Here is a 16,761-nt window from a genome sequence, read left to right as displayed (position 1 = left end):
GTGGCTCTATTTGCACATAAATGGCCCAGCCAAACACCCGTAAATGCGAGGCGTCAGGCTCATATCCAGTAACCAATTGTAATGGTGAATATGGTTGGGTAACAGTAGGCCTTAGGCAGACTAGCATAACTGCGTGCAATATTGCATAGCCCTAAGCAGATACCGGTAGTTTGGTTCTCATAACCAAAGTCTGAGCTATCAATTAAAGGCGTTTTATGAAAGCTTCTGCCAAGCCATTTTGGGTGTGAACATGGGGTTCAAGATGTTCCATTTCAATCCCTACTGACATGCAATAATCGTCAAATGTCTATGACGTAAACTTTCCAGCGTTATCCAGTCAGATCGACTTAATCGGATAATCAGGGTGGTGAGCCCCTTAGCTTAATAATTTGTGCTATGAGTTTAGCAAATGCAGCATTGCATGTGGACAGCAGGCAAACATGTGACCATCGTGTCGATGCATCAACCAACACCATAAAATATCTAAATGGTTCGCAGGTTGGTTGGATAGGTCCACAAATGTCCCCTTGAATCCTCTGAAGAAACTTAGGGGGTCATGAATAATCTTTGTAAACGGGGATTGAGTATTCAACTTCCCCAAAGAACACGCTTTGCATGGTGGGAATCTAACGTATGGAGGTAACTGATGCCCATGAGATGATTTGAGGAATACGGTGCATCATGTCACGTCCAAGATGTCTCAAACGATCATGCCAAAGCAAAAAAATGCTCTGTAACTCAGGCATAAGGCCGACCACATGATTGGCTTCTATACCGTGAATGGTTGTGATGTACAACTCACTCGGGAGACGTTCCAACTTCTCGTTAATACCTTTCTGGCCATATTTGTATAAAGTGATACAAAGAAATTCATAACCATTATCTTCAGTGGTTTCAACATGATATTGATTATCTTGAATATCTCTAAAACTCAGCAAGGTTCTTTTGGAACGTGGAGAATAGAGTGCCTCCTTAATGGTTAAGATTGTACCATTGGACAATGTGATACGGGCCTTTACATATCTTTCAATCATGTTGGATGGGCCTGAAAGAGTTGTCAGATGAGCTTTCTTGGGTATCAAGTTAGTAAAATAATGTTGTTCACGCACGATGGTGTGCATGGTAGCACTATCAGCCAGACAACTAACTTTCCTAATAGACATACCTAGAAACAATTTGATTGAATTGGTCACATTCATAAATATGATTCCATTCATTCAAATGAGCAATTCAAGAAAATAATATCCATCACATAACAATCCATAATTCAAAACAAACCAAAACCAAACAAATTATTCCAAACACTTAGAAAAATTGTTCAAAATTAAACCATTAACCTAGAAAAATAAGGGAGAAGGGTCGGCTACTCCTAGTGGGTTCGGCCACAAGGGGTAAATACCCTAAAAACATGTCTAATTTATTCGTCCATGAGAGCTGACGCCTTCTGAAAATCCAATATCTTCATTGATGTATTAGCATCTTCCGGATGATCTACTCACGATGGGAATGATACTTGGCAATAGCCTCAGGGGAAGCTCGGCATACGCGTGACCAATGATCCCTTGATCCACAGCGGTAGCACATGTCTAGTTTAGTTGAAGCAGGCTGAACGGGAGCTTTTCCCTTGTTCTTGAAGTTTGGGGCTTTAAGGGCAAGGGGTGGACGTTGCTGGGTCGAATTTCCTCTCTTGGGATCGGCACTCTGTTGAACTTGGGCTCATGGTTGGGCTTGTCGCTCATTACCACAACCACGACGATTCTTACGTCGTTTGTGGTTACTAGAATGGATCACATGCACTTTAGGAGCAGTGTTCGAGCCAATCGGTTAAGCTTGATGATTCTTCATCAAAAGGTAATTCTGCTTTTCAGTGAGAAGTAGTACAGAGATCAAATCTAAAAATTTGGTGAACTTATGTGCCCTATAGTATTGCTATAGGACAATATTGGTGGCATAGAAGGTCGAATAGGTCTTCTCCAAGAGATCTGATTTGGTAAGTTCCACTTTACAGAATTTCAGTAGTGATCGGATCCTCAAACTTCAGAGTTGTATTCATTCATGGACTTAAAGTCCTAGAAGTGAAGATGCTGCTAGTCATGTCTTGCTTCAGGCAAGTATATGTCTTTTTGGTGATCGAAACAATCGGCCAGAGCAAGCTAGAAGGTGTGTGGGTCCTCCTTAGCGAGGTACTCGGTCTGCAGTGCATCATGGATGTGTCTTCGAATGAAGATTATTGCATTAGCCTTTTGAGCTTCGTCAATGATAGGATTAAAAGCACACCACAAAGTAGCACACAAATGTCCTATTAATTTTTCTTATTAACAATAATATTTGTCAATTGTAGCATATGAAAATAAGGGTCTTTCCGCAGAAGATTGTTTTATCTAACTACTTAAAATGTCACAAAAACTGGGCCGCTGTCCTTATTGACCAGCCACCGAAAAATAATTATTAGACCGACTTACACTTATCTAAAGTCTACGAAATATTATATGCAAACACTAGACACACAAAGCTACACTCACACAAATTTTTGGGATTTTTGGAGTTGATTTGCTATTTAAATTAAATCGAACAAAAACAAGACAAAGACAGATTTTTAAGTAGTTCACAAATCAAGAAAAACGAGTTAGGGGAATTGCTATCCACCACCAAATAATCATGCAAACATGTTATGTTTCATTCAAATTCCTTTCATTTTTAGATGAAGATGCTCAAGTTGGCTCAATGTTAGAACCCAACCTATTACTCTTTCTTATGTAGTATGTTAAGAGAATGGCGTTTTCAACTTAACTTAGTCCTTAACATGCAATCTAGAATGGTGTGTTCATAGATTTAACAAGTAGAAATCATTAAGAACGAAAAGAGTTTGAGTCATCACAAGGCATCGTAAATACTAGCGTTGTCTTACTTATCCTAGAAATTGGTTCACATGTTAATCACAATTAACAAGTACTACTCTAGAACATATGTAGGTCCTCATTCGACAAGGGCAGTCACACACATATTCATAGCATTAGAATCATAGATATGTTTACTAAGTATGCATCCGTAGAAAACACATAAAGAATTCATCAATGAGATAAGTAGTGAACCAATTTTCATCCATTTGTAAAAGTAATTCAAACGAAATGTCATAACAAACTTGCAATCATATTCGGGGCTTCAAATAGCCCCTAACTACTAAAAATTTAGTTACACAATCCTTAAGTTAAAACAAAAGATAGACATGAGTTTGAGAAAATAGAACCGAAAGAAATTGACTAAGGCTTCTCCCCCTTCCTTCCTTCCCCAATGCTACTTTTAAACCAATTCTTGCTGCATCATTTTCTTCTCCTTAACTCACCCACTAATAGCCATTTAGTGATGACAATAAGTGAGAGGAAATTGTGAAACAATTGTAACTCCTTGGGTAGCCTTTATGTCAATAACTCCCTCTTAATCCTCATTGTTAATTCCATTTCCTCTATTATTTGAATAGGTGTCAGCTGGTTTGTTCTTGATTGCATCATTTTTGGCTGCTAAATTTATTGGATTTATTGCTTTCAATGCTTTCTTGTCAGTTACAAACTGCTCAGCCTGTTGGGAACCTTTCAATGTTAAAATGGCCATAACTCTTCTACAAAAATGATATTAACAATCCGCAAAATGTTCCAGAAAATAGACATCCGTAGCTTTCCAAGCATATAAGGCTCATTCTCTAATTCATTCTGAGTTGTCCGCAACTTAATTCCAAAGTCAGCTGACGTGCACAGGCAGTTTTGATGAATTTATTAATTAAAATTCCACTTGTGTTATTTTTCTTTTCTTTACTTGACAAATCCTACAAAACACAAAAACTAAGTAAATAACTCAAAAATATAAGGAACTAACTAAGAAAAGACAAGTGAATTTGATATAAAATATATATAAATATAAGCTTATCCAGTCAATAGGTTTGTCATTGGTATATGCCTCAATGGTGGCTATACTGCCTTTTGCAGTTAGATGAAGCTTCACATCTTGAACCCACTTCAAGTAGTTTCTGCCAGATACTTCCAGAGCAGTGAAATCGAGCTTGTTCAAGTTCAACATGTCCCAAAAACGGAGGGAGAAAACGTGATTAGTCATATGGTAAGCCATAGACATATATCGTAGAACATACAAGTTCTCATAGACATGTATTGGTTTAATTGATGTATGAAAACTACAGGTTTCATGTGGTATGTTTTGAATGAAAACTTCAGGTTTCAAATGCACTAAATATGAAACTACATGTTCAATTTAGTTTTTATGAACGATTAGTTCATAAGGAGATATTCTTGCAAGAAACACAGAATGCAATATGCTGATTTAAGTATAGTAGATTTGAGTTTCTTCGAGAACTCAAGTGTGAGAGCTTCATTACTACGAAAGTATGTCAACAGTTCAAAGTATAAAGATAAACTATTGAATCGTTAATGTCGAAAAGTGATATTCAGGTCAATAACTTTGGATTCATTATCAGATTAGTGGACCGCAGTTCATTTTTAATTAATTCAATAGATCGGGACCAAACGGGGTTGATCGTGGAAGCAAAATAATGCCAAATATTAGCATTGAATTCGAAAAACCGTAGCCCAAAAGGAATTAGGCTAGGTGCCGTGAGTAGGGCAAAGCCTTAGATGGCATATGGGCTCAGGTATGGCTACAGAAGCAGCCCATATGTGGCTGCAGGCCATGGGCCGAGAGACAGGAAGCCCACCAGTAAGCTACTGGCATGATTGGGCCGACACCAACACACAAGAGCAGGCCCATGCCTGCGTGGGTGCAAGGAAACCCCAACCGCAGCTGGGTTTCAATTTTTAGGTCGCAGGGACAAAGCCCAGCCCCGTGGGCTGGCTGATTGAGGCAGAAGCCATGACATGTACAAAGCCCAGCAAGCGCAAAAGGTTACTGGCGGGTCAGGCCAAGCTACAGGGTTTCGGCTTAGCAAGGCTACAAGCCTGCTAGTGGGCTAGGGGCTTCAAGCCTATCAAAACTGACCCTAGGTCGAAGCCTGGTTGTCGCGTGCAGGAGCAGAAAGCCCAAAAGCTGTTGCGGTGATCCATGTAGCTGGGCTTCAGGCCAGCGACGGTGCATAGTGTGGTCGATGGTGGTGCCATGGCGGTGGTGCCGCAAAATCCTAATTTCCTTTCTCTTATTTTTCAAATTTTTCTAGGGTTAAAGAAACCCTAAATTGCTTCTAATTTATTTTATATGCTTTGACTCATAAATTCCACATAGCAATTTAATTGCGTAATGCATGAAACAAATATATATATATATATATATATATATTGACAAATTTATGAAACATATACAATATATATATCGGAAGGAAAATATAAACATAGAGGGCTTCATGCATCATGAGGAATGTTTTCATGCTTCAAGATCGTTTCAAATATCTTACTTTATTTTAAGCGTACATGATTTGCAGAAAACAAATAAAACCTTTGAATTTTGTGGAAGATAGCCTCCTCCTACGATGCGTCAATTCCTTAACTTCTAGCAAAAGTGTGCTGATAACGTGTTGTGGGCCTATTTGATTGAACTAATCCAAGGGATTAGAGAGAGAGGGGGCCGGTGGTATTGAGAGAGAAGAGCGAGTGATTTAATTGTGAGATGTGTTTGTATCACCCCATTGTGCCTTTATTTATAGTAATAGGATAGACAAAAACCTTACCCTTTTAGGATTACAACTCTTAATAGGTAATCAACTCCTAATAGGAATATAAGAGATATTCCTAGATTCACTAGGATTTACACAATCACATTTCTATTCTAAATATGACTGCAACATTTATATAATTATAAAGTTTTTCCTTATTAGTTTTAAGTAATTGATAAGAATAAATTAGTAGATTTATAAGCAAAATTTTGACTCAGGAGTTATATGAAGGGAAATTAAAATCTAAAGGAGTGTTTGTGTCTTGTCTCAAACTTGAGGAATTTTGTGAAAATCCAATAAATCTCATAAGGTGTTAGTATAATTACCATATAGAGATTTCACTTACACAAGTTACGGCAGCGCTACCATACCAAATAAAGTCCCTTGGTTTGACCATAGAAAAAAAAAATCTCTCTTGGTTAAACGGTTTTTCTCTTATTCCTTCCAAGTGCTTTGCACCAAGTTTTTTCCGAATTCATATATTCAATGTTTTATTGTGTACTTCTTACTAATGTAGTCTAAATTCACGAACAGTTATGTGTCATTTTGCAAGGAGATAAACTTATTTGTAAATTAATAGCTTTAGAAATATTTTTATTTTTTAATCAAAATAAATGTAACCAATAAGAAATAAGCACGTTAAATTTAAGTAATAATCCAATTATTAACAACTACATCATCATTTGGTTTATAATTTTGATCTCTCTAACATTACCTTGAGATAAATGACCAAGTGCCAACAAATGGAACATGTCATAAAAAGGTGACAAAGAGTTTTGAGTGCAGAAAATTTGATCCCCAAAAGAACGCACATTTTTGTCTCCAAGTTATCATGGTCGTCCTCCCAGAATTATTTCCAAATTGGCACATAATTAATAACAGTAACAAAAACAAAATAAAACGTAATGCTAGGAAAACCAATTTTTAAATTAAATTTTGTAAACCAAATGATGTGGATGTTAATGATTGAATTATTACTTAAGTATTAATTAACATGCTTATTTATTACCAATAACACATTATTTGGTTTGTAAATTTAGTTTAAAATTTTAATCTCCCTATCATTATCCATAAATAAAAATAGAGCTCAAGTCGTGCTCATTGGTCCAATAAAATACAGGAGCTACAAAACTGGGATGCAACACGCTACACTCAACCAACTATTCCACAAAATTGCATCACCGTTATTGTGGTCCGCAAAGTTTCGGGTGGCAGCAGGAATAGCTTAACAATTTCCATCAAGTTCAGGTGCATCATCTCTAGTGTGGTTTTGGAACATAGCCATCGACAGCAAAGTTTCGGGTGGCAGCTGGAATTGCTAAACGAATTCCATCAAGTTCAGGTTTTGCAATGACTTGACAACCCAAGCGAGACCTACAACGCAGAAACATAATTTTAACATGACCACACTAAAAAAAAAGAAAAGAAAAAAATTACAATAATTCTGGGAGAAAACCTACGTTTCAGTCAGTCCAAAGGCCAAGTCCAACATATCATTTTCCTCATCAGTTGGGTCTTCTAATTTGCTGTAATAGTCCACGTCCTACAGTATTATTCTATAGTTAGCTCCTTGTACTTTATGCAACTTTCTTAAAACATATAAAACATACCATCACAATCACATGACATGTTGAACAGGCAAGTGAACCTTCACACGCTCCTGATATGAGATAATAAACAGAATATTAGATTCAGCAAATATGATTAAAGAATTATTTGACAGGGTAGTGACTCTGGTTGTTACCGAGTCTCATCCATTTTAAGAAAGGGAAATTTGCACAAATACCACTTGAACTATTAGAGGTGTCTGTCCTAAACTCTCTACTTTGTGTGAATGTACCGCCTCCAACCTAACTCCATCCAAATATTTGTTCAATAAATTTAAGAGCACCCTATAATTTTCTTTAGGCACCCACTCAACAAAATTTTGTTAAAAAATTCCAATATTACCCTTGTATTAGAAAACCCAAAAGAATAAAATAAACCTCAATGATTAAATAATAAAGGAGTGGGGTGTGGAGGGGAAGTGTGCGCTGAGGATGGGAAAGGTCGGAGTTGAGCAGTGGGTACAGGGCTTTAAGAGCTTTCCACTCACCAAAAGTTCTCCCCACATTTCCCTTGTAACTTTTTTTTCAGTGTGAAAATAGCAAAATGACTTGTTGCTTGAAAAAGTTATGCTACGACCACCACCCTTCAAGGAATTCACCCACCCCATTAACACCCTATGTCATTCAATCACAAGAAGTAGGTGAAGGAGGTAATGGAACTGTCTACAATGCCCAGCTAGACAATGGCCAAGTAATTTCTATTAAACGAGCAAATAATGAAGACTCTAACATGGCAGGTTTGAAATTGAACTTCGATAACCTTCTTTCAACAAATTCAAATTTACAGGCCTCAAGCTGAAACCCGAGTTTACCCAAGTGTTCAAACAGGCATTAAAAGTCTACTATTTGAAACTTAGACATAGTTTAGACTTTAGAGTATAGGGGTAATTATGGGACAATTGCTGGGTTTTCTTAGAAGTAATGAAATTTGAATTAGAAAGTGGGGTGTACTTGGAATGGCGGGTGAACTCAGATGATCATGGAGTTTAAAAAGAAAACTCCTTTAATTTCTTTATTTTTTAATTTGTTTTTTCTTTGTTCATGAATTCTTTCAGCTTTTTAATTTGTTTTTCTTCTAATTAATATAGATGACATTTACCGAATTGTCCTCAGAGCAGTTCATGTGTGTGGCACCAGGACTTGATTTAGCAGCATATGGATGGCGACCAACCAAGGTGGTAGATTTGCACCAAAAATGAAGTTTAGATATTTGTTGCCAATTTTTTTTTCAAGGTGGTAACCGCACATGCCCCTGCTAGTCTAGGTGGTACTTTTGCAAATTCCCCTTTCAGGAAATATGCAGTCTGAAGCACTCAAAAAATATTTTCCAAACTGATTTGACAAACACCTATCAGTCCTATCAGTAGAGAGACGCATGAAAATTATGAAACCTGAAACAAATGATGCGGTAGAACGACTATCTAGGGGACGACAGTAATTAATGGAGCAGATTTGGGTTTAAGGTGAAAAAGACTATTAAATAAGTATCAGAACCTTGCCTTCAAGTTCTATATCATTTTCATGGGCAGCTTCAAGCATAGACATTCCAGTAGGAACCTTGATATGTTTTTCCTCTCCATCCTTATCAACAAATGTCACAGATATCCTGCAAATAGTTCATCTGTGTGTGAAGAAACAACATAATAATCTTACTGCAGATCTCACTCAAAGGAAAATTAGGGCCATGAGGTGAAGATAAACCACTGCAACAAATTTCGCACAAAAAAATGCGGAGATATATGTTTAAATCATGCATGCAAGTTCATTTGACTTTGTTCTCCTACTATTATGCTGCTTCTCAGACTCGCATCCTCTATCATTATTACTAATTATAATTTTCGAACAGTTCGACTGCAAATAACTTACTTTTCTTTCTGCTCAATCCCTTCATTCGAAGAATGGCTGGCACTACTGGTAGAAAAAAGACGATGCTTCTCAAAGATGGTTCCTCGCAACAAATTAGTTTCAGATTGTTGATCAAACTGTTCATAAGACAAGGAAACCACAAATATAATCTAAATGAGAATAAAAACGCGAACGCATATGCAAGCTCATTCTAAATAAATACATAAATTTAAAACTACTCAGAACTTCATAATAATCATCCTTCATCCTTCAAATATATTTACAAGTCCCAACTTCTTCAAAAAATACTTAAAATACTACAAACAATTTGAAAGACAGATATGCCTTCACTTAGATTTAAAATACAGTTCTGACAATTCCCAAACAGCTTGCCAAATGTATATTATTAAACTGGTTTTGTTTTATCTCCATTCTTAGTAAATGCTGACCTAAGTTTAGTGTTAGAAGAAAACATGACCGCTTCACTCCTTTGATAGGACCATACTACAAATAAGACCTATGGCATGTTTACTTACTAGAATGAGAATGCAAGATATGTGTATCATTCCTATTCCTGACACACCCTGCACTTTCTAACACACAAGGAATTAAAAAGTAAGTGGGTCCCACTTTGAAATCATGTATTCAATACCCAATTTTAACCAGGTATCCTTACCAAGAGGGGCTTGTTCATCCCCTATCTGGACAATTGGTTATCCTTCCCATACTATTCTCTTATCGTTCTCATACCTTAAAAAGTAAGTAAACATGCCCCTAAATTGGAATGAACGCGGTCCATTTCATCTTCAACACTCCCAAGGCATGACATCCTGCTATCCTAGATATACAAGAATAACTCATTCTATACCATATAACAAAGAATAATGTGCACTTTGACATTAAGCAGAAAAGAATGAACATAGGTAGTAGTTAATTCAACTTGGGCTTCTCAAATGTCAGGGTGAAAGTGATGGTTCTAATATAGCACCATCAAGAAATGAAAGAAGAAATCATAAAGGCCCCCATTTGTTTCACCTTCTTAGGTAGGAGTGGACTTGCTAGTTTGGTATGACCAAGGACTAACTTAAATGAGACTAACCCAGACTTGCCTATACTCCATGCCTCACTAAATCACGCTAAGCAATCCCGAGTAAAAGCTCGGTATTAAGCCGGACTAGAAAGAAAACAGCATACGAGCGCAAATCAAACCCAGAAAACATAAAACCCAGTCCAGACTCCTTGATCGCAGACCCTTCCCCATCTCCCTCCCACCTTCGAGCCAATCACACATGATCCCACCCCCAACCATCCCCTTTATACTTCAAAGTTAGTCCAATTTGAGATAGTCCGGTGCAACAAATGCACCCATATGTTTAACGGCTCTCCTTTCCTACCCAATAATTCTCATAGGACTAGACCTTGCAGATCATACCAATTAGTACAAGTACCCCCTCATTTGAAGACGAAAGTGGTCACTAGAAAAATAAGATCCAGATCAATTCATTGGTGAAAATTCATTAATGGTTTCTTTGATTGCTTGGTTTCTTCTGCCCATCATGAGTACAGACTACAGATAAACATAAAAATTATGCATACAGGATGATTACTGCAAAAAAAAAAAAAAAAAAAAAGGTTTCACCAATAGCTGTTCAAGTGAAGTGATCACTCATAGGATATTAATTTATATTGGAGGTGGTAACTGACCAGAGGTTGCAAGTAATGTCTGTAAGAATTACTAGTATATCCTGCTCTGGTTATAGATGCGGATTTGCCTGCAGTTTGTAAAAGAAGCATGATATTGGGAAACGTTTTGAGAATGATCACAGAATAACATCAAAGTGAGTAGAAAATACTTTAGAAAAAACAGTTTGGCTTTTAACAAGGTGAGCTTCAAACAGGCATTAGCTAAATAAAATATTTTAGTACATACCTCTGGAGAGCTGTTTCAGTATCAAAACTCCAATTCTTGATACTTGAGAAGCAAACATAATCGTCAGACCTCTTAGTAAACCCTAACTCCACCAAAGCAAGTTGAGGAACTTTAATCTGGAAAAACAAAAGGAGAGATTCAAATTCTGATTTTTTGTTTTTATCAAATGAAAACTTTATTGTCAAATTATCTCCAGACTTAGAAGTATTCAAGTTCCAGGCAGGAAGAAAAGAGGATGTCCACATTTTAAGAGAAGTGTAAAATCTTCCCCCAACTACACTACCCCTGCAATATAGTTCAATAGTTCTAACAGGCCATCACTTTAGGTTTTCAAGGATCATCCTCTGCAAAGGATCAGCCTTAACTGAAATTGTTTATTAAATCACTAAGCAAGTTGAGATTTGGCTAATTTTTTGCAAGGCTATTTGTCAAAGGAGGACCGAAAAAGCTGATGAATTCAATTTATTGGACTGGGAAGTCCACACTCTTCATATTTTTGGACATCATCACCTGAACCTTGTTAATTGAAGTTGGGAAACTGCAATTGCTATTTACAATTCATGGTTTCACCAGGCACTAAAAGTCCAAAGTCCAAAAACCAAAGGTAACTAATCAAATGAATAAATTAATGACATTCAGAGCCTAGGAATGAACATTAAACTTCTTTACTGTTATTTCTAGTGGTAGCCATAGCCATGAAAGCAATGAGAGAAGTGAAAAATTCTGCAAATCCATGAGAAATCAAAGACCTAACCAAATTGAAATTGAAATTCCCAGTAATGGATCCACTAGGACGAGGAGGAGGAATTTCCGTAATTGAAATAAACAGACTCAAATTTATGTTGTGCAATTTGATTTTCTCTTATTCACATGCAATATTTGCATCGTCTCCAGAGCCAGAAGCATCCTCATCCACAAAATTCATTTGTGCACTACGACCAATAGAGATGCTTCAACACTCACTCATATTAACAACTGAAAAGTTCTGATTTGAACTTTATTGTTTCCAGAATGACCAAAAACTCAAAAAGCCCAAAATCATTCCAATTCTATACTAAAAGAATATAACTTGTTTAGATATTAAAGCAGCGACTACATACAGATTTGATACACAGCCATAGACAGAGTAGGAAATGGATGAAAGTTCCACCCATCATCAACTTCTTCACAAAGTACAGCATAACTTATCACTTTGATGAAGGATGAAACCACGAAACTTTGACAGGCGAAACAACAACATATCTCAAACACCAACCAAAGACCAACCTTCAACTGAGTACAAACGGCCAGATACACAGAATTTCTACAGTCAAATCTTTCTTTTTGGACAATGGACAGCCAGGGTACCCTATATACAATGCTGAATTCTTTTTTCTTTCAATCTTCTTCCACATTCATAACAATTTACACTTGTGGACCCACTCGGAAGGAATGACTTCAAAGTTCAAATATAGGGATTCGGTTAATAATAAAGGAGATGCAGATTTAACTGATTCCTGGTATATAGTTACATCAAATCCATTTGAAATGTATTCTATCCATAATCCTTTCTTTAATATTACTACATCCTATTGACACCTAATCTTCACAAGTTTCATTCGTATTTTTCCCATAAGACTGAACTTCCAAATAATGGTATCTTGCAAACACAAACAGAGCTCATGTAAGAGCACTTTGCAAAGTAACAGTTTGACTGTCATTGTTATATAAGTTATATTTTTAGGTAAGCTAGGGAGACTAAATTTGTAGACCAAATTTTGTAAACTAAACGACATGGAAGTTGATGAGTGGATTGTTACACAAGTGTCGATTAACATGCTTATTTCTTATTAGTGACACATCGTTTAGTTTGCAAATTTAGCCTCTCTAGCATTACCCTACATTTTTAGGTTCAAATTGTATTATCACGAAACAACCTCGAATAGAACTGTGATTCTATATTTACCGCTCTCACATTTTAAAATTTAATTTAACACAATGCCCATTTATTCTATCTTCCATCCAGAATGTGAGCTAGTTAGTAATTTTTCACACCACCAGTTAATACACTCTCCAACAATACATGAAGAATCAGCATTACATGTGGTTTTTGAGGTAAAAGTGTTCCAAGATTGAATGTTTAATGCAACAGAAAGTTGAACGAACAATAACACAAGGTAAACCTTTTACTCCATGAGTATGTCCTATGCGAAGAATTCAAAGTTAGCAAAATCATTGCCCTGTTATTGGTTGTTTGGTGCCCCAAATTACATTGATTACTCTTAAAATTGATTTTGCTTTCTCAGTCACTGTGTTGTGTAAAATCATTACCATTACTGCAAAGTTGAATATTTCTGTTTTTCCCTATCCGATTTAAGATTTATATAGCATGTTGGATGACCTGGTAAAGATACAATTACAAACATGTAAGTTAGGTTAACATTCCTAACACAGTGCTGCACATGATATGAATATGATTCATTAATTATCAAATACATTAAGTCATTAACAGCTAAGCGAAGAGAGATTAAAATACAATCACACCAAAAGAGGGTATTTACCACATACAGTCCATTGCATCTACACAAAAGGCTTAACGAAATTCACAAATCTTAACGAAATTCACACGAAGAATTCAAATTCAAAATTCTTAACGAAATTCACACGAAAAATAAAAAATAAAAAGCCTTAACGATATAGCTGTTGGAAAAGCAAATCACTTTTTTCTTTTAAAATCTTACCCACAAAACCAAAGGCTGTGAAATTATTATCCTCTGGAGCCTGGAGCAGGGAGGAAAATCAGTTTGGTGACTGAGAGAGGTAGCACAGAATTTATGTATGACCAGCGCAACGAGGAAGATGAACAAGCAAGGGAGGCTTCGATGCCAAAATCAATAGTAAGAAAAGCTTGAAAAAACAGTTATGGCCCTTCGGTGAAGAAGACTGGAGATTACTAGGCTGTGTTTTAGGATGGACATGGGCCCATCACGGCCCAATATGAAGGAAATGGGAAAAAGATTTTTTATTCCTGCATGTGGTTTTAAGAATCGTATCGAACCATATATTCGATCCAAAATCGTATCAAATGCGAATTCTTCATGTAATGTTGGAGAGTGTAATAATGTTGATTCTTCAGTTCGATTCACGGTTTCGGACTAGTTTCTCTCTTTTCTCAATAGCTACATATTAAAAACAGACATTATTATATACACTAAGGGGGCGTTTGTTGCGCTGGACTATCTGGACTGGATTAGCTTCAAGGACTAAGTTGGACTGGCTTAAACTAGACTAAACTGGACTAACTTAGTGAAACGTTTGGTGCAGTATTGGACTAAGAAGCTGGATAATAACAAATTCTAATATTATATTGTTTAATTTATAAATTATTAATATTTTATTATGATCTTATCTTTTTCTTCATCTTTTCCTACCATTTCCATCTCACTCTTTTCCTCTTCTCTCATCATCCCACCCTCTCCCTCTTTTTTTCCTCTTAGACCTCTCAATTCATGTCTCTTTCTCATTCATGGTCAAACTCCTTATTGATTCCAGTCTCTATTTCTCTGTCCTCCCTCCCTCTCTAGCTATGCGTTGTTCGAATGGAACCTCACGGCTCCAATTTTCCCGACGAGTTGCAGGTTTCCCGACGTGTTTTCCGGCCAACCCTCGTTAAATTGGATGAAGTTAGCATCGCCAAAAAATTCATCGCCATCCCTAGACCGAGATCTTAGCTTTGAATGCTTGAATCTGTCATAGATTTGAAGAAGCTCAAACATGCCGAGACTTCCAGGCCATTTTCCGACCACATTCGACCACATTTTGGCCTCGATTCAGGTAAAATCGTAATCTTGTCACTCTCAGCTTCAATTTGGTATATTTTATATAAAAGTTGGTTGTGAAATGGATCTGAAAGAGAGTCGGAAAGTTAATGATTGATCTAAGTGACCGGAGATGACGAGAAGTCTGTCGGGAATGGTCATTGAGCATGACGAGGACGAGAAAGAGAGGATAGTCTTAGCTAGTCCCATGGTTATTGGGGGGTCTCGCTAAGACCTCTTAGTGAAGGGTTTTGTCCATGCTAGTCCCTTTAGTCTCATTAATGTTAGTCCCAGCATGGAACAAACACAGTATTGGACTAATAGTTAGTTCAGTCCAGTCCAGTCCAACTTAGCGAGGGCAAACAAACGCCCCTAAGCCAGTTGAATCTGGCACTGTTCAGCAATAGTAAAAGGGCAGAAATGCCCTCTAAATAATTGTCTTAGCTGGGTTTCTCTCGGCTTCTGTACAGTGAAAGGGCTGTTTTGCCCTTTTGATTCCACGCGTCCATCATCCGTGTATGTTTTGGCTTTGGTTATTCTGGATCTTTCTTTTGCTTTCGCCTATTCTCTCTCGCATATCTCCGGTTGCTTTGTTTCTCGCCGTCTTTTTTCTCCGCCTTCGCTTCTGTTTTCTTCATTGTGTTGCTTCGTTGTTCAAAACGTCGACCATTTTGCTTAGTTGTTCTTCGATTAATGGTCACAGTTGTTAAATTCTCTGCCTTTTTGGTTCGATTCCAATAATTTTTTGGATTTTTGGTTCGTTGGATCCGGGTTTTCCAAGTAAGTTTTACATGTATATTACCGCAAGGGGTTTCGATTTTCCATGTTTTTTTTTTTTGGATTCTTTTTGTTAATATCTCAGGGCTTTGCCTTTTGATTTCAGAAAATTTGATGTGAGAATTACTTGACACTCAAATTAAACCCTCGTTTGACAATTGTAGTAGAATGGATAAGTGAGGGATCGTTCTAGACCGAGGATTAGGAGGGCTTGCTAAAACCTTCTAAATTGACTTAAAAACATAAAAACGCAATATAAAACACTATTTAATGCTCGAAGAAAGCAAAACTAAAAATAAGAAAGATTAAGACTAAGACTTCAACGAAATAGGGGGGAATTGGATTTGGACGAATTTAAACTAAAATGAATACTTGGAAACAAAACAAATTGTAAATATGGATTTGACGGAAATGAATGGATGGGAAGCTAGCTAAGGGTTCTTTCTCTACACATGATATTTATGCATATGAATCAATTTCCAGTTATTCCTTCATTGAATTATGAACGACAATGCCCCAAATTAACCGTGACATCACTAGTTAACCCTTTGATTTTCCTTATATTATTGGATTGGATGGCATCATTCGACAACCCAAAACATTCTCAAAAGTTCCCTACATGTCATCATAATAGAGATACAATCGAAGATCATTAAGAATAATGAAAACCATAAGCATTGACAAAACATTTGTAACTATGACATCATGTTACTCATGCTAAGAATTAAACTTAACGCGATCGTGACAAGCGACCTTCACTACTTTCAAGTATAAGTTAGTAACGATTATGTGAAACCTTCTTAAACTTTAGCCACATATTCATGCATGCTAATTAAGTGTCGACCCTCAATCAACAAACACAAATAAGTTAATCATCAAATAGTTAAGCCAATTGCATTCACGAATCAAGAATTCATAACCGGAATTCCTCAATTCATATCACATAAATAAACATGGTATTGAAATCACCCCTAGCCAAAAAGGGTTTAGTTCCTCATAACTTTGAAATCAAAGAAACACCTAAACATTCCAACAACTCAAACTTGAATTGTATGAACGTTTAGGCACTCTTCTCTTCCATTCCTCATATTACAAAACAAAGAGAATTGAATTTAAACATTGAAATCAAAGAAACGC

At 36.7% G+C, this 16,761-nt stretch overlaps 1 protein-coding gene across 1 annotated transcript; it reads right to left on the bottom strand.

Annotated features, from left to right (window-relative positions):
• Nucleotides 1-6,743: 6,743 nt before the first annotated feature.
• On the bottom strand, nt 6,744-13,961 carry LOC137745435 (uncharacterized). The gene is made up of 8 exons (XM_068485400.1): nt 13,771-13,961; nt 11,051-11,166; nt 10,825-10,892; nt 9,142-9,257; nt 8,775-8,881; nt 7,279-7,328; nt 7,129-7,211; nt 6,744-7,042 (listed from the first exon to the last, which is right to left on the bottom strand). The coding sequence occupies exons 2-8, from the start codon at nt 11,106-11,108 to the stop codon at nt 6,928-6,930; spliced, it is 597 nt and encodes a 198-aa protein (XP_068341501.1). The 5' UTR covers nt 11,109-11,166; nt 13,771-13,961; the 3' UTR covers nt 6,744-6,927.
• Nucleotides 13,962-16,761: the final 2,800 nt, after the last annotated feature.

The sequence above is a fragment of the Pyrus communis genome, chromosome 9, assembly GCF_963583255.1.
Source record: "Pyrus communis chromosome 9, drPyrComm1.1, whole genome shotgun sequence".
In the NCBI taxonomy this organism is placed as follows: domain Eukaryota; kingdom Viridiplantae; phylum Streptophyta; class Magnoliopsida; order Rosales; family Rosaceae; genus Pyrus; species Pyrus communis.
This window is presented reverse-complemented; position numbering and strand designations above follow the sequence as displayed.

Coding starts and splice junctions, on each gene's coding strand:
- LOC137745435 (XM_068485400.1), bottom strand. CDS start 11,108: ATGTTTGCTTCTCAAGTATCAAGAATTGGAGTTTTGATACTGAAACAG. Junction 7,329..8,774: donor AAATGATATAGAACTTGAAG/GCAAGGTTCTGA, acceptor ATCTCATATCAG/GAGCGTGTGAAGGTTCACTT. Junction 7,043..7,128: donor GCCTTTGGACTGACTGAAAC/GTAGGTTTTCTC, acceptor TCTGCGTTGTAG/GTCTCGCTTGGGTTGTCAAG.